The sequence below is a fragment of the Pristiophorus japonicus genome, chromosome 9 (genome assembly GCF_044704955.1).
Source record: "Pristiophorus japonicus isolate sPriJap1 chromosome 9, sPriJap1.hap1, whole genome shotgun sequence".
In the NCBI taxonomy this organism is placed as follows: domain Eukaryota; kingdom Metazoa; phylum Chordata; class Chondrichthyes; family Pristiophoridae; genus Pristiophorus; species Pristiophorus japonicus.
In genome coordinates, this window is record NC_091985.1 from 22,160,898 (window position 1) to 22,185,083 (window position 24,186).

The window sequence follows — 24,186 nt, forward strand, 5'->3', positions numbered from 1 at the left end:
TGAAGTTCCACCCTGACTATCTAATCAAAAGGATTCCAGAATAGCATGGATACCCCATGACGCCCAATTAGACATACTTTGTGAATGATGGTATTGTATGGAAGCCTAGTGGTTATGATAACCCGGAGATTGCAAGGCTGATTTTGAACTGGAGCATATATTGGGCAGGCAGTGGGCAGGATGTGCACTACATCCACCCGATGGCTCCAGCAAAATTCCCAAGCCCTTTTCATAGTCAGGCCTCATCTAAATGTTATGGGTGAGATGCTATTGACAGCAGGGAGAGGCGGAGGGCGTTGTGGGTGGGGTTGGGGGGGGCGGTGGGGGAGGTGAATTCATGGGTCCTCCTTGAAGGCAGGCTGGAAGACATGCTCTGAAGGGGGTGATGCCATTTGGGGGAGGGCACTGAGCAGCCTTCAGCGGGCCTGAAGACTTTTCTGGGGCCAGGAGGAACACAAAAATCATAGTAACAAACCGTTGGGAGGAGTCATTGAAAGTTGGCATGCAGGTAAAGCAGGCGGTGAAGAAGGCAAATGGCATGTTGGCCTTTATAGCTAGAGGATTTGAGTATAGGAGCAGGGAGGTCTTACTGCAGTTGTACAGGGCCTTGGTGAGACCTCACCTGGAATATTGTGTTCAGTTTTGGTCTCCTAATATGAGGAAGTACGTTCTTGCTATTGAAGGAGTGCAGCGAAGGATCACCAGACTGATTCCAGGGATGGCTGGTCTGACATATGAGGAGAAACTGGATCGACTGAGCCTTTATTCACTGGAGTTTAGAAGGATGAGAGGGGATCTCATAGAAACATATAAAATTCTGACGGGACTGGACAGGTTAGATGCAGGAAAAATGTTCCCGATGTTGGGGGAAGTCCAGAATCAGGGGTCACAGTCTAAGGATAAGGGGTAAGCCATTTAGGACCGAGATAAGAAGAAACTTCTTCACTCGAGAGTTGTTAACCTTTGGCATTCTCTACCGCAGAGAGTTGTTGGTGCCAGTGCGTTAGATTTATTCAAGAGGGAGTTAAATATGGCCCTTACGGCTAAAGGGGTCAAGGGGTATGGAGAGAAAGCAGGAAAGGGGTACTGAGGTGAATGATCAGCAATGATCTTATGAATTGTGGTGCAGGCTCGAAGGGCCGAATGGCCTATTCCTGCACCTATTTTCTATGTTGCTATGTTTTCCAAGCTGGCTCCTTTCAGTCCTTTCAACCAGTACTGGTTAGGCCGACCAATGCCGAGCACCAATGTATACACAGTCCATTCGTACACAAAAATGGTATCATCAAGATTGCACATTCGAAGAATTTTTTACTCCAGAGTAACAGAAATGTGGAACAGATTCCAGGCAAAAACTAGTAATGGTGCACTGATTAACTCTGAGAAAGAGCTGGATCAAACCGCAATTTATACGGTTCTGCAGCTACACAGTTCTCATGTCAAATTAGAGTTGAACTTGATAAATGAAACAAAATTGTTCAAATGTTAAATGGACGTGACATTGTGTCATGCGGATCATTTTTTTGATTTCATACTGTAATTTCATACTTTATGCACTTTCAAGAAAATCAACACAATGTATTATGTAAAAATCTTTCTTTACCATAAATTTTTGGAGAAATGGAGCACTTTCTTATTTTAGACATCTATTATCAGCATCTTGCGTTCCCAGATCAGCTATAGCAGTTAAATACAAAATACAGCTCCTTCTGCTGTTCCTGATGCACTGTGGTATTTCAACCTGAAGTCAGAACAGCACCTTCTATTGTACCAGTGTGACATTTTCCATTTCTCAAACCAATCATCCGGGGGTCTCTCAGAGTGAGGATTACTTATTAGTGCCAATCTTGTTCCATGCTAACTAGAAACCCAAGCTGTCCAAATTATCTTACAGCGGGATTCTTACAGTCAACAGATGAAGGAGACATTAATTCTGTTATTCTGAGCTGGCTACAGCCCAAGTCACAGACGCAAGATGCGACAGCAGGGAGGGGCACACAGCAGCAGACCACAGGTCTGATTTTAGCAACTCCGAGATGGATGCTGCAGGGGGAATAATTGGATAGCTCTCTCAAAGAGCCGGCACAAACGATGGGCCGAATGGCCTCCTTCTGTGGTGTATGATTCTGTGCTTCTATGCAACAGTGCCATCTACATAGGAGACCAAATCAGAATAAAGTAAAACATAAAGTATGTTTAATCGTGATAGAAAAACAAGAAAGACAGGCCTAACAGAAATAGCGTGACTGAAATAGTCACAACAGGAACGTGTTACAGGAAGTAAATGTGACCACAATCCTTTTAATGTATATATGTGTATAATTACCAGCATTAGTGCAGGTGTTGAGCCATGAACTGGCCAGATCCATAGCGACCTGTCCTCCGATGCTGTCAAAAGCCATTTATTATTCTGAGTCCAACCAACACAATTCACTGCTCCATCGTGACCTTAATTAAAGCATAGACTAAGTGTTGATTCCTATATAAGAAAGTACCTGCATTTAATTTCTGCAATGAATTTTAAAGACTGTAAAATATGCATATCAGAAAACAAAATGGTAGTATTACCCTCCCTCAATTCTCCTGCCTTACCAATGTTTTTTTGTAATTGCTTTAGTATGGGGTTTACTCAGAAAGAAATTATTGGAATTACCCCCACCATAGCAATATCATAGTGGTGCAGTACATCTGCCTAATTTCACAATACAATGAAGTGAGTTAGCCTATGTAGTGAAATTTTCTACTTAAAGAACCGAGGGGTTGATATTTCTGTTCTTGGAAAAATTTCAGAACGGCATCCAAAATGCTGTTGGGAGTTTGTGAATCCCACTGTCATATTATTCAATTTGTTGTTCAGAATTGCCTTGCAAGCCTTTGGTCTATTTATTTATGAAACAGACAAGAAAAATCAGCCATAATTACCACTGTTATAGCACTTTTGTGGAAAGACAGCAGTAACATTACAAAAAATAAATCTAGCAAATGCTTTTTTTTTTAAACAGACCCATGCAAGCTGTTAGCGAAATTGTATACACCTCTTTTCCTTCCACGAAGTGGATCTCTTGCCATCCCAATGTCTGCTGTCAGCCAGGAGCTAATACATAGAAACATAGAAAATAGGTGGAGGAGTAGGCCATTCGGCCCTTCGAGCCTGCACCACCATTCAATATGATCATGGCTGATCATGCAACTTTAGTGCTCCATTCCTGCTTTCACTCCATACCCCTTGATCCCTTTAGCCATAAGGGCCACATCTAACTCCCTTTTGAATATATCTAATGAACTGGCCTCAACAACTTTCTGTGGTAGAGAATTCCACAGGTACCTGGGAGAGGGAAGCATTACCTCAAATTTCTCACCCCCATTCTCCACACCTCGGATCTCTCACCATCTCTCCGAAAGGCGCTGCTCAGCACCGAGCTTATGGCTCGCACCTCACCGTAGACAACTAGGCCCATACAGTAGAGCTTGGTCTTCAGTCACCTCAGACCCCCTTGCCACTGGACCAAGACTTTACTCTGCTAAGCCCATGTGGTAGCTGGTGTGCAATGGCCACTCCACGTTAAAAGAACTCACACAGAGGCATATTCCACCCTTCAAAATGAAATTTTGGACCTCGAACATCAGGACACTCATGGACAACCCCAACAGCAACAGACCAGAATGCCGCACTGCTATCATTGCCCGGGAACTCAGACGCTTAGACGTCGACATCGCCGACGTAAGTGAGACCCGGCGGCAGGGGAAGGAACAACAAGGTGGTGGATACACATTCTACTGGAAAGGTAAACCAGAAAAAAAGTGCCGCTTCCATGGAGTTGGCTTCACCATCAAGAATCAGCTGGTGGGCCGTCTTAGAGACTCTCCCTACTGGATAAGCGACATCTCATAACTCTCCAGCTCACCCTAGCCCGGAACCGGTGCGCCACAGTCATCAGCGCATATGCCCCAACACTCGACGCAACAGATGAGACGAAAGAGGAATTCTACTCCAGCCTCGAACAATTCCGGTCCCGAGTCCAGACGGACAACAAACTGATCCACCTCGGTGACTTCAACGCCAGAGTCGGTAAGGATACAGACCTTTGGGGAGGCGTGATCGGCAGAACTCCAACTCCAGCGATATCTTGCTCCTGACAAAATGTCTAGAAAACGACCTTGTCATCACCAACACCTTGTTCCGTCAGAGAGACAAGGCATCATGGCAACACTCTCGCGCCAAGCACTGGCATCTGCTTGATTACGTCATCGTCTGAGCGAGGGACCACAAGGACGTGCGCATCACCGGCGTCATGACAGGAGCCGACAATTGCTGGATGGACCACTGCCTAATCCGCTCCATCATTAACATCAATATAGCCCCAAAGCAGCGACGGCAACAGAAAAAAAGGTAGCTGAAAAATCAACGCCAGGGCACTCAAGGATTCAGTTAAGAAAACCGTATACAGCCAGCGCCTCACAGCCAACCTGGTGACCCCCGATGACCCCGAGTGCCCACAGCGCCAGGTCTGCCCTCAAGGCCTCCATAACCAATGCCTGTGAAGAGACGCTCGGTCACTCAACCAGGAAACACCAAGACTGGTTTAACGAGAACGACCAGGAGCTAATAAGCCGCAAGCGCAAGGCATTTCTGAACTTAAAGAGCAACTCAACCCGGGAGCAGCAAAGCAGCTCTACAGGCGGTTGAAGGCCGAGGTCCAACAAAAAACCCACGACCTAAAGAATAGATGGTGTGTGGAGAAAGCACAGGAGATCCAGCAGCTGGCCGACAACCATGATGTGCGAAGATTCTTCAGCGCAGCCAAGACCATCTACGGTCCAAGCACCCAAGGCCCCACCTAACTGCTGCTCAAGAACGGAGTTGCACTCATTAAGGACACTGAGGCAGTCAGGGCCCGTTGGAAGGAGCACTTCAAAGATCTCCTTAACCGAGGCTCTGCTTTCGGCATGATTGTCCTCGACTCCATCCCGCAGCATGCTATCCACCACCACCTCAGCAAAACCCCAGCCCTGCACGAAGTAGAAAATGCCATCTGTCAGCTCAAGAACAACAAGGCATCTGGAACAGATGGAATCCCCACTGAGGCACTAAAGTATGACAAAGAAGCACTATTGGCACAAATGCATGACCTCATCTCTCTTATCTGGAAGGAGGAGAGCATGCCAGGAGATCTCTGAGATGCTGTAATCGTGACCACCTTCAAAAAAGGGGGCAAGTCCGACTCCGGCAACTACAGAGGAATCTCCCTGCTGTCAGCCACTGGGAAAGTCATAGCAAGAATCCTCCTCAACCGACTTCTCCCTGTGGCTGAAGAGCTCCTCCCAGTCACAATGCGGATTCCATCCACTAAGGGGTACAACGGACATGATCTTCACCGCGCGACAACTACAAGAGAAATGTAGGGAACAGCACCAACCCTTGTACAAGGCCTTCTTTGACCTCATAAAGGCCTTTGACACTGTCAACCATGAGGGACTATGGAGCAACCTCCTCCGTTTCGGCTGCCCCCAAATTTTTGGCACCATCTTCTGGCTGCTCCACGACGACATGCAAGCCGTGATCCTGACCAAAGGATCCACCACAGACCCAATCCACGTCTGGACTGTGGTCAATCAGGGCTGTGTCATCGCACCAATGCTCTTCTCGATCTTCCTTGCTGCAATGCTCCATCTCACTATCAACAAGTTCCCTGCTGCAGTGGAACTAAACTATAGAACCAATGGGAACATGTTCAACCTATGTCGCCTCCAGGCTAGATCCAAGGTCGTCCCATCCTCAGTCATCAAACTACAGTAAGCAGACGCACTTGCGTCTGCGCACACTCAGAGGCTGAACTCCAAGCCATCGTCAACACCTTCACCAAGGTGTACGAAAGCATGGTCCTTACACTAAACATCCGTAAGACAAAGGTCCTCCACTAATCTGACCCCGCCTTACAGCACTGCCCACCCGTTCATCAAAATCCCCGGCTCAGCCTTGGATAACATGGACCATTTTCCATACCTCAGGAGCCTATTGTCAGCAAGGGCAGACATCGATGACGAGGTCCAACATTGTCTCCAGTGTGCCAGGGCAGCCTTTGGTCGCCTGAGGAAGAGAGTGTTTGAAGACCAGGACCTCAAATCTGGCACCAAGCTTATGGTCTAAAGAGCAGTAGTGATACCTGACCGCCTACATGGCTATCTGGGAATCCCTGACCCAGGACCGCCCAAAGTGGAGGGAGAACATAGAGGAAGGCGCCGAGCACCTCGAGTCTCATCGCCAAGAGCAGGCAGAAACCAAGCGCAGACAGCGAAAAGAGCGTGCGGCAAACCCGTCTCCCCACCAACCCTTTCCGCCAACCACTGTCTGCCCCATCTGTGACAGAGACTGTAATTCCCACATTGGACTGTACAGCCACCTGAGAACTCACTTTGAGAATGAAAGCAAGTCTTCCTCGATTTCGAGGAACTGCCTATGAATGAATGAATGCTACACATGTTAAAAGGTAAACATTTTATGAATATATTAATACATTTTTATTTACACAGCAAAAAAATGCACAAGTGCGGTTACAAGTCTTGCAGAGTGCTGTTTCTGTGCTGCCCTCTTGTGTACAGTATAGTATCACTGAAACAATAGGATTAGAAATTTGAATTGCTTTGCTTAGTTTCAATGCCAATGAGCTTGTGTCTACTACCAGCAATCCTCTGGATTTCTTTGCTAATTCAACCACAAATGAACCATCATTGCCACATTTACCCACATAAGATTATCAAAGGCTAACATTGGAGAAATGCTATGTTTTTTATTAGTTCTTGGGATCTGAATGATGGTGGCAAGGCTGCACTTATAAGAACATAAGAATTTGGAGCAGGTGTCGGCCATTAGGCCCTTCGAGCCTGCTCTGCCATTCAATAAGATCATGCCTGATCTACCTCAACTCCACTTGCCTGCACTATCCCCATGTCCCTTGATTCCCTTAATATTCAAAAATCTATTGATCTCTGTCTTGAATATACTCAACGACTGAGCTTCTACAGCCCTCTGGGGTAGAGAATTCCAAAATTCACCACCCTCTGAGAGAAGATATTTCTCCTCATCTCAGTCCTAAATAGCCAACCCCTTATTCCGAGACTGTGGCCCCTGGTTCTGGACTCCCTAGCCAGGGGAAACAGCCACCCTATCAAGCCATGTAAAAATGTTGCATGTTTCAATGAGATTACCTCTCATTCTTCTAAACTCTAGAGAATATAGGCCTAGTCTACTCAATCTCTCCTCATAGGACAATTCCCCCATCCCACGAATCAGTGTGGTGAACCTTCGTTGCACTCCCTCTATGACAAGTATATCCTTCCTTAGGTAAGGAGACCAAAACTGTACACAATTCTCCAGGTGTGGTCTCACCAGGGTCCTATATAATTGCAGCAAGACATCCTTACTCTCATACTCAAATCCTCTTGTAATAAAGGCCAACATATCATTTGCTTTCTTAATTGCTTGCTGTACCTGCATGTTAACTTTCAGTGATTTGTGTACAAGGACATCCGGATCCCTCTGAACATCAGCATTTCCCAATCTCTCACCGGTTAAAAAATACTCGTTATTTACATAAGAACATAAGAATTAGGAACAGGAGTAGGCCATCTAGCCCCTCGAGCCTGCTCCGCCATTCAACAAGACCATGGCTGATCTGGCCGTGGACTCAGCTCCACTTATCCGCCCGCTCCCCGTAACCCTTAATTCCCTTATTGGTTAAAAATCTATCTATCTGTGACTTGAATACATTCAATGAGCTAGCCTCAACTGCTTCCTTGGGCAGAGAATTCCACAGATTCACAACCCTCTGGGAGAAGAAATTCCTTCTCAATTCGGTTTTAAATTGGCTCCCCCATATTTTGAGGCTGTGCCCCCTAGTTCTAGTCTCCCCTACCAGTGGAAACAACCTCTCTGCCTCTATCTTGTCTATCCCTTTCATTATTTTAAATGTTTCTATAAGATCACCCCTTCTGAACTCCAACGAGTAAAGACCCAGTCTACTCAATCTATCACCATAAGGTAACCCCCTCATCTCCGGAATCAGCCTAATGAATCGTCTCTGTACCCCCTCCAAAGCTAGTATATCCTTCCTTAAGTAAGGTGACCAAAATTTCTATTTTTCCGACCAAAATGTTTTTTATTACCCATCCCTTGCTACCAAGGTTTTGGTAGGCCTTCTGCAGTCCTTGTGCTGACGGTATGCCCATGTGGTTAGGTAGGAAATTCTAGGGTTTTGACCCAGCAACGATGAAGGAATGGTGACATATGCAAATCATGATGGTTTGTCTCTTGGAGTCACATTGTTGTTCCCATGTTATTGCTGTTCTTATTCCTCTTGGTCAGAGAGGTCACGGGGCTGGGAGGTGATGCCAGCATAAATAGTGCACCCTGTAGACAATATATGCTGAGCCACAGTGTGCAACTGGTGCCAAACCAGCAAGGAGCTTTATCCTGGAGGGTGTCAAGTTTCTTGACTCCAGCCATCCGCTGTATTGCTAATATATATGCAATAGTTAAATTTGCTTCCACATAATTACATTATTCAGGTTAGGATAAAATTAATAAAGATACTGAGAAAATAGTTACTAGTTAACGGGTGAGAAAGTAAAAATCCAGTTTTTGCAAACAAATGCTGTATTTCATTCAGGTGAACCTTCATGTAAAGTTTGAAGCAACACTGTAAGTACTTATTATTAGAACACAAGATGCACATGTGTTTAGATTCACTTACAATAAATAGATGTGACATCATAGCATCCAAACTATTTTTCTAACATAGCTGACTTTTCTTTGATATTAAGGCTTAGACTTTCCAATTGGCGTTAAGTTAACTGGTTTAATGCTGATCAGAAAATCTAGGCTTAAATTGCCAAACAAGCTCATTTCCCAGAAGAAATTCCTCTCGTCCATAATTGTATTGAGAAAGTTAGTGCAAAAAAATAGGAAATTCAGTTCAGTATTCACAGCGAGTTTCCCATTAAAGGTTTTGACAGAAAGAATTTCACCTCCCCACTCCAAACATCTCTTCACGTAAAATCGCTCATCGGTGGTGAAAGAGTTCAGAAAGGGAGGGTCAGGTGTGAGGTTTTCAACTTAGCAGTTTGGTTAAGAAATGCCAGAATGTCATTGAACTAGGACAGGCAGCCTGAGGGAACAAATGGTCCTTCTGATGAAGATTCATGCTCACTAGCTTTTGCTTTGAACACATATTACAGATTTAGCTCTGGAAATTAAGCTTGGGACAACAGCAAAGTATTTGTATCTATGGCCTTGAAATTATGCCAAGAGTACACGAACATACAAATGCTTAATCCGTTTGTCTGAAGTTCCTTTCTCTGCCATTTCAGCGGAAGCGTTAACTCTTGTTTCTAAGAGTTGTTAAAAGTCTAAGAGGTAAATCAGTAATAGATTATAAAAGTTTCCCCAATTTAAAAAGTTTCTAAAAGTTGTTAAAAGTAGATTAATAATAGATATTTAAAAGTATTTCAATTGAGAGTCTAAAATGTAAGTTTTAAAAGTTCTCCTAAATTGTTTGATAAGTTTAAAAGTTGGTTAAAAGCTTAAAAATGAATTAAAAGTTGGTTTGGGGGTATAAGACGACGCCACGCCTCGGTCCCTTCAGCCGGTTCAGCACCGGCCTCGGAGTCCCTCCAGCCGGCTCCACGTCCTCGGGTCTCCCTGGCAGGTCATCTCGGAGTCCCCTCGGCCAGCCAGACGTCCCCCGAATCCGGTGCAGAGTCCCCTCGGCCCGGGATAGAAGCGGCCGGTACAGGGTCCCTTCGGCCAGGGACAGAAGCGGCCGGTACAGGGTCTCTTCGGCCAGGGATAGAAGCGGCCGGTATAGGGTCTCTTCGGCCAGGGATAGAAGTGGCCGGTACAGGGTCCCTTCGGCCAGGGATAGAGCGGCCGGTACAGGGTCCCTTCGGCCAGGGATAGAAGTGGCCGGTACAGGGTCCCTTCGGCCAGGGATAGAAGTGGCCGGTACAGGGTCCCTTCGGCCAGGGACGGAAGCGGCCGGTATAGGGTCCCTTCGGCCAGGGATAGAGCGGCCGGTACAGGGTCCCTTCGGCCAGGGACAGAAGCGACCGGTACAGGGTCCCTTCGGCCAGGGATAGAGCGACCGGTACAGGGTCCCTTCGGCCAGGGATAGAGCGGCCGGTATAGGGTCCCTTCGGCCAGGGATAGAGCGACCGGTACAGGGTCCCTTCGGCCAGGGATAGAGCGGCCGGTACAGGGTCCCTTCAGCCAGGGATAGAGCGACCGGTACAGGGTCCCTTCGGCCAGGGATAGAGCGGCCGGTATAGGGTCCCTTCGGCCAGGGATAGAGCGGCCGGTACAGGGTCTCTTCGGCCAGGGATAGAAGTGGCCGGTACAGGGTCCCTTCGGCCAGGGATAGAGCGGCCGGTACAGGGTCCCTTCGGCCAGGGACGGAAGCGGCCGGTATAGGGTCCCTTCGGCCAGGGATAGAGCGGCTGGTACGGGGTCCCTTCGGCCAGGGACAGAAGCGGCCGGTACAGGGTCCCTTCGGCCAGGGATAGAGCGACCGGTACAGGGTCCCTTCGGCCAGGGTTAGAGCGGCCGGTACAGGGTCCCTTCGGCCAGGGATAGAGCGACCGGTACAGGGTCCCTTCGGCCAGGGATAGAGCGACCGGTACAGGGTCCCTTCGGCCAGGGATAGAGCGGCCGGTACAGGGTCCCTTCGGCCAGGGTTAGAGCGGCCGGTACAGGGTTCCTTCGGCCAGGGATAGAGCGGCCGGTACAGGGTCCCTTCGGCCAGGGATAGAGCGGCCGGTACAGGGTCCCTTCGGCCAGGGATAGAGCGACTGGTACAGGGTCGCTTCGGCCAGGGATAGAGCGGCCGGTACAGGGTCCCTTCGGCCAGGGATAGAGCGGCCGGTACAGGGTTCCTTCGGCCAGGGATAGAGCGGCCGGTACAGGGTCCCTTTGGCCAGGAAAAGAAGTGGCCGGTACAGGGTCCCTTCGGCCAGGGATAGAGCGGCCGGTACAGGGTCCCTTCGGCCAGGGATAGAGCGACCGATACAGGGTCCCTTCGGCCAGGGATAGAGCGGCCGGTACAGGGTCCCTTTGGCCAGGAAAAGAAGTGGCCGGTACGGGGTCCCTTCGGCCAGGGACAGGAACGGCCGGCATGGGGTCCCCTCGGCACGTTTTTAACAACCTTTAGAAACTCTTGAAATAAATTAGGAATCTTTATCAACTTTTAACGTTTAAAATAACTTTGGAAGACACCCTCCTAATGCCTGCCCCCAACCTAGCCTCGGGCTATCTACCATCAATGGCGCTACCCGGCACTGAGCTTGCGGCCAACACTTCGTGTAGGCAATTAGGCTTATCGAGCTGTGCCTGGTCTCCAGTTGTCTTGGACCCCCTTGCCACTAGACCAAGACCTTCTTCAGCTAAGCCCGTGTAGTTGCCGATGTGCAGCGGCCACCCCACGTTAAAAGAACTCACGTACAGGTATCTTCCACTCCGTCAGTATGAAGTTCGGGACCTGGAACGTTAGGACCCTCATGGACAATCCCAACAGCAACAGGCCGGAACGTCGCACTGTCAGAGTTGCCCGGGAACTCAAGATGTTTTGACATCGCCATCGCCGCCCTAAGCGAGACCCGGCGGGCAGGGGGAGGCCAGTTGAAGGAACATGGTGGAGGTTACATCTTCTTCTGGAAAGGGAAACCAGAGGCAGAATGCCGCCAAGAATGAGCTGGTCGACCCCCTCAAAGACTAGCCCTGTGGGGTTAACGAACGCCTCATGACTCTCCGTATCACCCTATCTCGGAACCAATGTGCCAGTCATCAGTGCGTACGCCCCTACACTCGATGCAATGGATGAGGCTAAAGAGGGATTTTATTCCAACCTCGAGACATCCTTGTCCCGCGTCCCCATGGGCGACAAATTCATCCTCCTGGGTGATTTTAATGCCAGGGTCGGCAAAGACACAGCCCGCTGGGGAGGCGTGATTGACAGAGAAGGGGTAGGGAAAGCCAACTCCAGTGGTACCCTACTCCTGACAAAATGTCGAGAACATGGAACTCCTCATCACCAACACCCTGTTCCGCCAGAGGGACAAATACAAGGCATCGTGGCAACACCCTCGCTCCAAACACTGGCACCTGCTTGACTATGTCATCGTCCAAGCCAGGGATCGCAAGGATGTGCGCATCACCGCGCTATGACAGGAGCTGACGACTGCTGGACAGACCACTGCCTAATCCGATCCATCATCAACATTAACATTGCCCCAAAGCAGAGGGGACAGCAGAGGCAGTGCCGCAAAAAAGTTAATGCCGGGGCACTTAGAGATCCAGCGCCTCACAGCCAATCTGGTGTGCCTTGATGACCGAGATGCTGAATCCCCATAGCGCTTGGTCTGCCCTCCAGGCCTCTATAACCAGTGCTTGTGAAGAGACACTTGGTCACTTAACCAGAAAACATCAGGACTGATTTGATGAAAATGATCAGGAGATCGAAGAACTAATAGGGCGCAAGCACAAAGCATTTCTGACCCTCAAGCAACAGCCCAACTCGGGAGCTGCAAAACCACATTACAGACGGCTCAAGACTCAGGTCCAACAAAAAACTCGGGACCTAAAGGACAGGTGGTGGATGGAGAAATCACAGGTGATACAACAACTGGTCGACAGCCACGATATGCGAGGATTCTTCACTGCAGTCAAGGCCACCTACGGTCCAAACTCCCAAGGTCCCACCCCACTCCTGGCCACGAACGGGGAAACACTCACCAAGGACACCGAGGCTGTCAGGGCCCAATGGAAGGAGCGCTTTGAAGAGCTCCTCAATCGAGACTCTGCCTTTGACTCGAGTGCTCTCGATTCCATCCTGCAGCATGCGATCCGCCATCAACTCAGTGAAACTCCAATGTTGCACGAGGTAGGCAAAGCCATAAAACAGCTTAAGAATAATAAGGGTGCGGATGGAATCCATGCTGAGGCGCTAAAATATGGCGGAAACATGACCTCATCTCTCTCATCTGGAGGGAGGAGAGCATGCCAGGAGATCTGAGAGATGCAGTGATTGTGACCATTTTTTAAAAGGGGGACAAGTCCGACTGCGGCAACTGGAGGGGAATCTCCCTGCTTTCAGCCACTGGGAAAGTTGTCACTCGAGTTCTCCTCAATCGTCTTCTCCCTGCGCCGAGGAGCTCCTCCCGGAATCACAATGCGGATTTCGTCCCCTACGGGGCACAACAGACATGATAGAAACATAGAAAATAGGTGCAGGAGTGGGCCATTCGGCCCTTCGAGCCTGCACCACCATTCAATATGGTTATGGCTGATCATTCACCTCAGTACCCCTTTCCCGCTTTCTCTCCATACCCCTTGATCCCTTTAGCCGTAAGGGCCACATCTAACTCCCTTTTGAATATATCCAATGAACTGGCATCAACGACTCTCTGCGGCAGGGAATTCCACAGGTTAACAACTCTCTGAATGAAGAAGTTTCTCCTCATCTCAGTCCTAAATGGCCTACCCCTTATCCTAAGAATGTGTCCCCTGGTTCTGGACTTTCCCAACATCGGGAACATTCTTCCCGCATCTAACCTGTCCTGTCCCGTCAGAATCTTATACGTTTCTATGAGATCCCTTCTCATTCTTCTAAACTCCTGTGTATAAAGGCCCAGTTGATCCAGTCTCTTCTCATATGTCAGTCCAGCTATCCCTGGGATCAGTCTGGTGAACCTTCGCTGCACTCCCTCAATAGCGAGAACGTCCTTCCTCAGATTAGGAGACCAAAACTGAATACAATATTCCAGGTGAGGCCTCACCAAAGCCCTGTACAACTGCAGTAAGACCTCCCTGCTCCTATACTCAAATCCCCTAGCTATGAAGGCCAACATGCCATTTGCCTTCTTCACCGCCTGATGTACCTGCATGCCAACTTTCAATGACACGGGGTCTTTGCAGCGCGACAGTTGCAGGAAAAATGCAGGAAGCAGCGCCAGCCCTTATACATGGCCTTTTTCGATCTTACAAAAGACCTTGGACACTGTCAACCATGAGACAGTTTCGGATGCCCTCAAAAGTTTGTCAACCTCCTTCGCCTGCTTCACGATGACATGCAGGCCGTGATCCTTACTAATAGATCCATTACAGACCCAATCCACGTGCAGACCGGGGTCAAACAGAGCTGCGTTATCGCTCCAACCCCCTTCTCAATCTTCCTCGCCGCCATGCTCCACCTCACAATTAACAAGCTCCCCGCTGGAGTGGAATTAAACTACAGAACCAGTGGGAAATGTTTAACCTACGCCGCCTCCAGGCCAGGTCCAAGATCACCCCAACCTCTGTCGTCGAGCTGCAGTATGCAGACAACGCCTGCGTCTGCGCACATTCAGAGGCTGAACTCCAGGATATAGTCAATGTATTCACTGAGGCATATGAAAGCATGGACCTTACGCTTAACATCCATAAGACAAAGGTCCTTCACCAGCCTGTCACCGCTGCACAGCACTGCCCTCCAATCATTAAGATCCATGGCGCAGCCCTGGACAACGTGGACCATTTCCCATATCTCAGGAGCTCTTATCAACAAAGGCAGACATTGATGCGGAGATTCAGCATCGCCTCCAGTGAGCCAGCACAGCCTTTGGCAGTCTGAGGAAAAGTGTTTGAAGACCAGGCCCTCAAATCTACCACCAAACTCATGGTCTACAATGCTGTAGTAATACCCGCCCTCCTGTATGGATCTGTGGCATGGACGATGTATAGAAGGCACCTCAAATCGCTGGAGGTATATCGCCAACGATGTCTCCGCAAGATCCTGCAAATCCCCTGGGAGGACAAGCACACCAACATCAGTGTCCTCGACCAGGCTAACATCCCCAGTATTGAAGCACTGACCACACTCGATCAGCTTCGCTGGGCAGGCCACATAGTACGCATGCCAGATACGATACTCCCGAAGCAAGTGCTTTATGCGGAGCTCCTTGATGGTAAACGAGCCAAAGTAGGACAGCGGAAACCTTATAAGGACACCCTCAAAGCCTCGCTGGTAAAGTGCGACATCACCACTGACACCTGGGAGATCCTGGCCACAGACCACCTGAGGTGGAGAAAGTCCATCCGAGAAGGCGTGAGCTCTTCGAGTCTCAACGCAAAGAGCATGAAGAGGCCAAGTGCAGGCAGCGGAAGAAGCACGCAGCAAACCAGCCCCACCGACCCCTTCCCTCGACAAATGTCTGTAACAGTCTGTGGCTCTCGTATCGAACTATTCAGCCATCAAAGAACTCACTTCGGGAGTGGAAGCAAATCCTCCTCGATTGGGAGGGAGGGACGGACGGACGACGACGATGATAACAACTCTTTTGAAACAACTGGTTTAAGATATTTGCTGGAATAGCGGAGGAATTCATCGTAAACAAATCAAGGTCTGTCTTCTGAATAACCTCACACTAAATTGCCTGTGACCTGTGAGGTCTTCATCATGACCAGGTTAAGTGGGAGGAACGGACATTTCATTCATGTGTCAGCCGTGGCTCAGTTTGGCACGCTTGTCTCTGCGTCAGAAGGTTGTGGGTTCAAGTCCCAATCCAATGCAGTACTGAGGGAGTGCTGCACTGTTGGAGGTGCTGTCTTTCAGATTAGATGTTAAATCGAGGCCGCGTCTGCTCTGTCAGGTAAAGTTCCGAAGTGAAAGATTCCAGGGCACTTTTTCAAAGAAGAGCAGGGGAGTTATGACTGGTGTCCTGGCCAATATTTAACCCTCAATTAACATTACTAAAACAGATTATCTGGTCATTAACACATTGCTGTTTCTGGGAGCTTGCTGTGTGTAAATTAGCTGCCAAGTTTCCTACATTACAATAGTGACTGCACTTCAAAAGTACTTCATTGGCTGTAAAGTGCTTTGGGACATCCTGAAGTCGTGAAAAGTGCTATATAAATGGAAGCTTTTTTTTAATTATGAAGATTAATGCTTCTTCTTGGCATTGATTGCAGGAGTGTGTCTGTGTGTGTATGAGAAAAATCAACTGTAAAGTAGAAATATTCTGACCACCATTCCAAGGTTTCAAAAAGTTCACTTAGGCTTTTATTGACAGAATAATACAGACAACAAATCATCTTCAATACCTATTTTTGTACTTTTTCATCATAATGTATGAACAGTTGTTACCTTTAAACACGGCCGGGGATCCAGTAAGTGAAGAATTATAAACAAGCATGGATTTGTCAGCCAATCCAACGGCAAGCAGCTTCCCATCTCCTGAAAAGAAATTTAATCAGAGGCTAGTTTTTATTCCTGGGTAAGATTCTTGTAGTGCCTGATAACTGGTTAGAGTATTTTAAAATTAAATATTTGTTTTTATTTTCATAGACAACTGCATAGAGGATATGGGTACTGTGAACCTACCACATGCACACACCACCTACACGCATGTGCCATGCACTTGCACTTTTAACTTTTCATTCACATAGTTATGGTCCAGGTAATAAACAGTGTTCTGTTTGCAGATTTTTTCAAAATATTTGTGTTTCCAAACACAGTACATAGCACAATTTAAAAAAATAAACACTAAGAAAAAGCAGGTTACTAAAGAGTATTTTGATTTTGTTGAAAGACTGCTCTTGCTTTGGGCAAGTCCACAGCCAGTTCACAGCGAGCACCTGCAACCAGCCCGGGGTTAGCTCTCCGCAACCAGCCCGGGGTCAGCTCTCCGCAACCAGCCCGGGGTCAGCTCTCCGCATCATATCATCATCATAGGCAGTCCCTTGGAATCAAGGAAGACTTGCTTCCATTCTAAAAATGAGTCCTTCGGTGGCTGAACAGTCCAATACGAGAACCACAGTCCCTGTCACAGGTGGGACAGACAGGCGTTGAGGGAAAGGGTGGGTGGGACAGATTTGCCACACGCTCTTTCCGCTGCCTGCGCTTGATTTCTGCATGCTCTCGGCGATGAGACTCGAGGTGCTCAGCGCCCTCCCGGATGCACTTCCTCCATTAGGGAGGTCTTTGGCTAGGGACTCCCAAGGGTCAGTGGGGATGTTGCACTTTATCAACGAGGCTTTGAGGGTGTACTTGAAACGTTTCCTCTGCCCACCTTTGGCTTGTTTGCCGTGGAGAAGTTCTGAGTAGAGCGCTTGCTTTGGGAGTCTCGTGTCTGGCATGCGAACAATGTGGCCTGCCCAGCGGAGCTGATTGAATGTGGTCCAATGCTGGGAATGTTGGCCTGGTCGTCGACGCTAACGCTGGTGCGTCTGTCCTCCCAGGGGATTTGCAGGATCTTGCGGAGACATTGTTGGTGGTATTTCTCCATCGACTTGAGGTATCTGCTGTACATGGTCCATGTCTCTGAGCCATACAGCCCGGTAGACCATGAGCTTGATGGCAGATTTGAGTGCGTGGTCTTTGAACATCTTTTCCTCAGGTGGCCAAAAGCTCCACTGGCGCACTGGAGGCAGTGTTGAATCTCATCGTCAATGTCTGCTCTTGTTGATAAGAGGCTCCCGAGGTATGGGAAATGATCCACGCTGTCCAGAGCCGCGCCGTGGATCTTGATGACTCGGGGGCAGTGCTGTGCGGCGGGGACAGGCTGGTGGAGGACCTTTGTTTTACGGATGTTTAGTGTAAGGCCCATGATTTTGTACGCCTCAGGGAATATGCTGACTATGACTTGGAGTTCAGCCTCTGTATGTGCGCAGATGCAGGCGTCGTCCGCATACTGTAGCTCGACGACAGAGGTTGGGGTGGTCTTGGATCTGGCCTGGAGACAATGAAGATTGAAAAGGTTCCCACTGGTATGTAGTTTATTTCCACTCCAGCGTGGAGCTTTTTAAGTGTGACATCGAGCATGGCAGCGAGGAAAATTGAGAAGAGGGTTGGCACGATGACGCAGCCCTGTTTGACCCCGTATGTAATGGATCCGTTGGTAAGGATCACGGCTTGCAGGTCGTTGTGGAGCAGGCGGAGGATGGTGACGAACTTCTGGGGGCAGCCGAAACAGAGGAGGACGCTCCATAGACCCTCGCAGTTTACATTGTCAAAGGCCTTTGTAAGGTCGAAGGCAGCCATGTACAAGGGTTGGTGGTGTTCTCTGCATTTTTCTTGCAGCTGTCGGGCTGTAAAAATCATGTCCGTTGTACCCCTTCGGGACGAAATCCGCACTGTGACTCCGGGAGGAGCCCCTCAGCCACGGGCAGAAGACGGTTGAGGAGGACTCTAGCAACGATTTTCCCAGCGGATGATAACAGGGAGATTCCTCAGCAGTCGCCGCAGTCGGACTTGTCCCCTTTTTTAAAGATGGTCACTGTTCTGTCTTGAATAAAGAGTCAGACTAGATACTGCAAGCTCAAAGTAAGTGTGATCGTAGTCCTTTATTACAGATCTCAGAGTGCCTCTCCAGCCTGTGAGGCCTCCTTATATAAAGGATTGTGGGATCCCTTGGGACTCCAGGAGCCCTCTGGTGGTTAGACATGGTCATTACAGGTTTACATACATAACAACACTCCCCCCGCCCCCAAAGTCAATAGTGTAACTATTTACAATGTGAGTCATTCTGGGGCCTTCCTTTCCCTGGTTGATCGTCTCGGTGCAAATGCTGGTGTTGGTGAGTCGTTTGTTGGCCCTTCGCTGGGCTGCTGTGCAGCTGCCCTTGCTGGACTGCTGGGGATGGTGAGTCTTGCTGGGCTGCTGCGGGTGATGGGTTCTGCTTCGTGATCAACCGCGTGTATTGGAGGGTCGAAAAAGGTAGAGTCTATTGTGGGTTGTTCTGGATAGTCCTTAAATCTGAGTTTGGTTTGGTCCATGTATTTTGTGCAGGTGAGTCCATTTGCGAGTTTGACCACAAACACCCTACTCCCCTCTTTGGCTAAAACAGTGCCAGCAATCCACTTGGGACCTTGTCCATAGTTCAACACAAATACAGGATCATTTACTTCAATTTCGCGTGACACATTTGCGCGATCATATGTATTCTGTTGAAGCCGCCTGCTCTCTATCTGTTCGTGTAGATTAGGGTGGACTAACAAGAGCCTTGTCTTAAGTGCCCTTTTCATGAGCAGTTCAGCGAGAGGGACCCCGGTGAGCGAGTGGGGTCTTGTGCGGTAACTAAGCAGGACTCAGGATAAGCGAGTCTGCAGTGAGCCTTCAGTCACCCTTTTCAAGTTCTGCTTGATTGATTGAACTGCTCATTCTGCCTGACCGTTGAACGCTGGCTTTAACGGGGCAGACGTGACATGTTTGACCCCATTGCGGGTCATGAACTCCTTGAATTCGGCACTGGTAAAGCACGGCCCATTGTCACTTACAAGGACATCAGGTAGGCCGTGCATGGCAAACATGGCCCGTAGGCTTTCAATCGTGGCAGCGGATGTGCTTGGCGACATTATCACACATTCAATCCATTTGGAGTATGCATCGACAACTACTAAAAACATTTTTCCCATGAATGGGCCTGCATAGTCAACATGAACCCTAGACCACTGTTTGGAGTGCCAGAGCCATAAACTTAGTGGTGCCTCCCTGGGTGCATTGCGTAACTGGGAACATGTATTACATTTGTGCACACAGAACTCTAAGGCCACCACATGTGAGATCTGGCTATCACTTTCATCATTACAAATGCCTGGGTGGGTACTGTGGAAATCACTAATGAAAGCGTCCCTGCCCTTTTTTGGCACAACTACCCGATTACCCCATAGGAGGCAGTCTGCCTGTATAGACATTTCATCTTTGCGCCGCTGGTACGGCTTTATTTTTTCCTGCATCTCTAACGGGACAGTAGACCAACTCCCGTGGAGCACACAGTTTTTTTTTTACAAAGGACAGTAAGGGGTCCTGGCCCATCCAGTTCTAATCTGTCGGGTGGTAACAGGTGATTGCTCACTCTCAAATGCTTCCATTACCATAACTCAAATCTGTGGGCTGTGCCATCTCCACCCCAGTGGTGGGCAATGGCAGCATACTGAGAGCATCGGCAGAGTTTTCTGTGCCTGGCCTGTGGTGGATGGATGCGGGCCGATGCATTCATATTTATCCCCTTATTTTCAGAAAAGAGGGATATAAGCGGCTTATGGTCAGTTTCCAATTCAAACTTGAACCCGCACAGATATTGATGCATTTTTTTTACCCCATAAACACATGCTCATGCTTCTTTTTCGATCATGCTGTAGGTCCTCTTGTTGCAATGCACACATGACCCCGTACAACGATGCATCACATGCTAGTACCAAACGTTTACATGGATCATACAACACAAGCAATTTGTTTGAACATAACAGATTCCTAGCTTTCTCAAAGGCATTTTCTTGGCTTTTGCCCCATACCCATTCATCTCCTTTACGCAGTAAAGAGTAAAATGGTTCTAACAATGTGCTAAGATCCAGTAAGAAGTTACCAAAATAGTTCAGGAGTCCTAGAAACAACCGCAGCTCCATCACGTTCTGTGGTCTCGGTGCATTCTTGATTTCCTCCGTCTTTGAATCGGTGGGCCTGGTGCCGTCCGCCGTGATTCTTCTCCCCAGGAACTCCACTTCAGGCGCCAGGAAAATGCACTTCGAGCATTTTAGCCTGAGCCCCACATGATTAAGCCGACTAAGAACCTCCTCCAGGTTCTGCAGGTGCTCAACAGTGTCCCAATCTGTAACCACGATGTCGTCCTGGAAGTCCACGGTGCGCGGGACCGACTTCAGCAAGCTTTCCATGTTCCTCTGGAATATCGCCGCGGCCGATCGAATCCCAAACGGGCATCTGTTGTAAACGAAGAGACCTTTACGCGTGTTGATGCAGGTGAGGCCTTTCGAAGAATCCCCCAGCTCCTGCATCATGTAGGATGTAGACCGAGGTCAAGTCCAGCTTCGTGAATGTTTTCCCTCCTGCCAGCGTCGCAAATAGGTCGTCTGCCTTTGGTAGCGGGTATTGATCCTGCAGCGAGAAATAATTGATAGTTACTTTGTAATCACCACAGATTCTGACGGTGCCGTCTCCCTTGAGGACTGGAACAATCGGACTGGCCCACTCATTGAATTCGATCGGCGAAATGATGCCCTCTCGTTGCAGCCTGTCCAGCTCGATCTCCACCCTCTCTCTCATCATGTAAGGTACCACTCTCGCCTTGTGATGGATGGGTCGCGCCGCCGGAATCAAATGGATCTGCACTTTTGCTCCTTGGAACTTCCCGATGCCTGGTTCGAACAGCGAGGGGAACTTGCTTAGGACCTGGGCACATGAGGTGTCATCGACGGACGAAAGCGCTCAGAAGTCGTCCCAGTTCCAGCGTATCTTTCCCAGCCAGCTCCTGCCGAACAGCGTGGGGTCATCGCCCGGTACCACCCAGAGTGGTAACTCGTGCACCACTCCATCGTAGGAGACCTTTACGGTAGCATTGCCAATTACGGGAATCAGTTTTGTGTACGTTCTGAGTTTGGTATGAATGGGAGTCAGGACTGGCCTTGAAGCCTTGTTGCACCACAACTTATCGAAAGTCTTTTTGCTCATTATGGACTGGCTTGCGTCCGTGTCCAGCTCCAAGGACACCGGGAGTCCATTTAATTCAACCTTCAGCATTATCGGGGGGCACTTTGCGGTAAATGTGTGCACCCCATATACCTTTGCCTCCTCGGTCTGAGGCTCTGGTTCGTCATGCTCCACCGTGGATCTGTCCTCTTCTGCAACATGGTGGTTTGCAGGATTAGCTGAGTTTGCAGCTCGCCTGCACATGCGTTGGAGGTGTCCCATTGTTCCACAGCCCTTGCAAATGTATCCTTTGAAGCGGCATGAATGGAATTGATGATCACCCCCACGGCGCCAACAAGGTGTTAATGGCCTTGTTTCACCACCCTTGATGGCAGACTCAGTCATCTGCGGGCATACAGCTACAGGCGCGTAAGCCCTGCCATGTACATTTCGATTCGAAAACAACGTTACTTTGTTCACAGTACTTGCAGCAGCACTCGTGTGCTGGGAAATTTGTTTGGTATTGTCACTGGTGGAGATAAACGCCTGGGTTATCGCTATGGGGTCTCTACAGTCAAAAGTTTGCGAAGTATTACTTTATGGCCAATGCCAAGTATAAAGAAGTCCCTGAGCATATGCTCCAAGTGTCCTTCAAATTCGCAATGGCCTGCAAGGCGCCTTAGCTCGGCGACGTAGCTCGCCATTTCCTGGCCTTCAGACCTCTTGTACGTGTAGAACCGATGCCTCACCATCAGAACGCCATCAGAACGCTTTCCTTCGGGTTTAGATGCTACTGGACCAGTGTGCACAACTCATCGTATGACTTGTCTGTGGGTTTCGCTGGAGTGAGCAGGTTTTCCGTTAGGCCATACGTTGATGCCCCGCAAACGTGTGGAGGATCGCCCTTCGTTTGGCAGCGTTCACTTCTCCTTCAAACTCGTTGGCCACGAAGTATTGGTCAAGTCGCTCCAAGAATGTTTCCCTATCATCTCCCTCCGAAAATTTCTCCAGGATGCCCACAGTTCTCTACATTGTTGCGTTGGGGTTCGTCATCTGTATCTCGTCACCAGTTGTTATGTCTTGAATAAAGAGTCAGAATAGATACTGCAAGCTCAAAGTAAGTGTAACCGTAGTCCTTTATTACAGATCTCAGAGTGCCTCTCCAGCCTGTGAGGCCTCCTTATATACAGGTGCTCCCAAGGGATTGTGGGATCCCTTGGGACTCCAGGGGATAAGCCCTCTGGTGGTTAGACATGGTAATTACAGGTTCACATACATAACAGTCACGATCACTGCATCTCTGAAATCTCCCGGCATACTCTCCTCCCTCCAGATGAGAGAGATGAGGTCATGCATTCATGCCAACAGTGCCTCTCTGCCATACTTCAGTGCCTCAGCGGGGATTCCATCCGCTCCCGTAGCCTTGTTGTTCTTAAGCTGTCTTATGGCTTTTTCTACCTCGTACACTGCTGGGGTTTTACTGAGGTAGTGGCGGGTAGCATGCTGCGGAATGGAATCAGGGACACTCGCCTCAAAGGCAGAGTCTCGGTTGAGGAGATCTTCGAAGTGCTCCTTCTAGCAGGCTCTGACTGCCTTGGTGTCCTTGATAAGTGTTTCCCCGTTCTTGGCCAGCAGTGGGGTGGGGCCTTGGGTGTTTGGGTCTTGACTGCGGTGAAGAATCCTCACACATCGGCCGTCGGCCAGCTGCTGTATCTGATGTGCTTTCTCCATCCATCATCTGTTCTTTAGATCCCGAGTTTTTTGTTGGACCTCAGCCTTAAGCCGTCTGTAATGCTGCCTTGCTGCTCCCGAGTTGTGTTGTTGTTTAAGGCTCAGAAATGCCCTGCGCTTGCGATCTATTAGCTCTTGGATCTGTAAGAATAAAAGTGTTTATTAATTGATTCTATGTATGTATAAATGTTAAAAGTATAGATTAACGGAAAGGCCTGTTTGTGTTGAGATAAAATGGAAGCCCACAGATTGCCAGCATGGACTAAGTTTTGTAAGAAACAAAATGAAAGCCCCCAGAGCTGCCGCATGGGCTTTGTGTACTGGAAAGCCAATTAAACCATTCCGAGATGGCTGAACCAGACCAGATAGCCACATGTGTGAGGAGAGCCAATAAGGAGCTGCCCTGGAGCCAAGATCCAATCGGGAAGCTTTCTGAGGACAATGGCCTTGAGGAATATAAAAACGCAAGCCAGGAACTTTTCTCTCCTCTCTTCTCTCCCTCTGGACATATGGCAAAAGACCTCCTGTTGAAGAACAGTCAAATCAGGATGCCGTGTGTTCAAACCAGCCAGCAAAGGGGCGTATCATATATCGCTTTTTGTTATAACCTCATTGTATCTCTGTTGTAACTAAGGTAGATCTATAGGATATTTGACGACTGCTGTTAAATGCATGTGTGTGTTTTTAATAAACTGTGCCAATTGTTCTGAAAGAATCGTCTCACTGTCAAATGTAAGCCCAGAGAGATTCAGAAATCCTATAAAATTGGTGGAGAATGCAGGCAACTGCGAGACAGCTTTTTGCTGATTATTTTGAACAATTGAAATTCTCGGGATTTGCGATTCTAACCTGTGTTGCAATTATAATTGAAACAATTAAACAGATTGAGAGTTGCGTCTTAGGGGAGCAGTCGTCTCGATCGTTGTAACTGTTTAAGTGGGGTGGGTTGAAACTGTTTAAGTGGGGACCCACTGGTAGTTATATTCAAAAGACACAGGATGAAGGG

The 24,186-nt window shown here is 48.7% G+C and overlaps 1 protein-coding gene across 10 annotated transcripts in view; it reads right to left on the minus strand.

The window, feature by feature from the left end:
• wdr27 (WD repeat domain 27) overlaps positions 1 to 24,186 on the minus strand; it is an 838,472-nt gene that overhangs the window by 709,217 nt on the left and 105,069 nt on the right. For 9 of the 10 annotated variants that reach the window (XR_011594978.1, XR_011594977.1, XM_070889135.1 and 6 more), the window contains exons 17-18: positions 16,173 to 16,262; positions 2,327 to 2,448 (exon numbers count right to left, since the gene is read on the minus strand). Coding sequence is in view for 8 of the 10 variants with exons in the window: in XM_070889135.1 (XP_070745236.1) it covers positions 2,327 to 2,448; positions 16,173 to 16,262 (212 nt within the window). In the remaining 2 variants the exon portion in view is untranslated. The remainder of the gene's footprint in view (positions 1 to 2,326; positions 2,449 to 16,172; positions 16,263 to 24,186) is intronic. The other variant, XM_070889133.1, reaches the window with a different exon arrangement.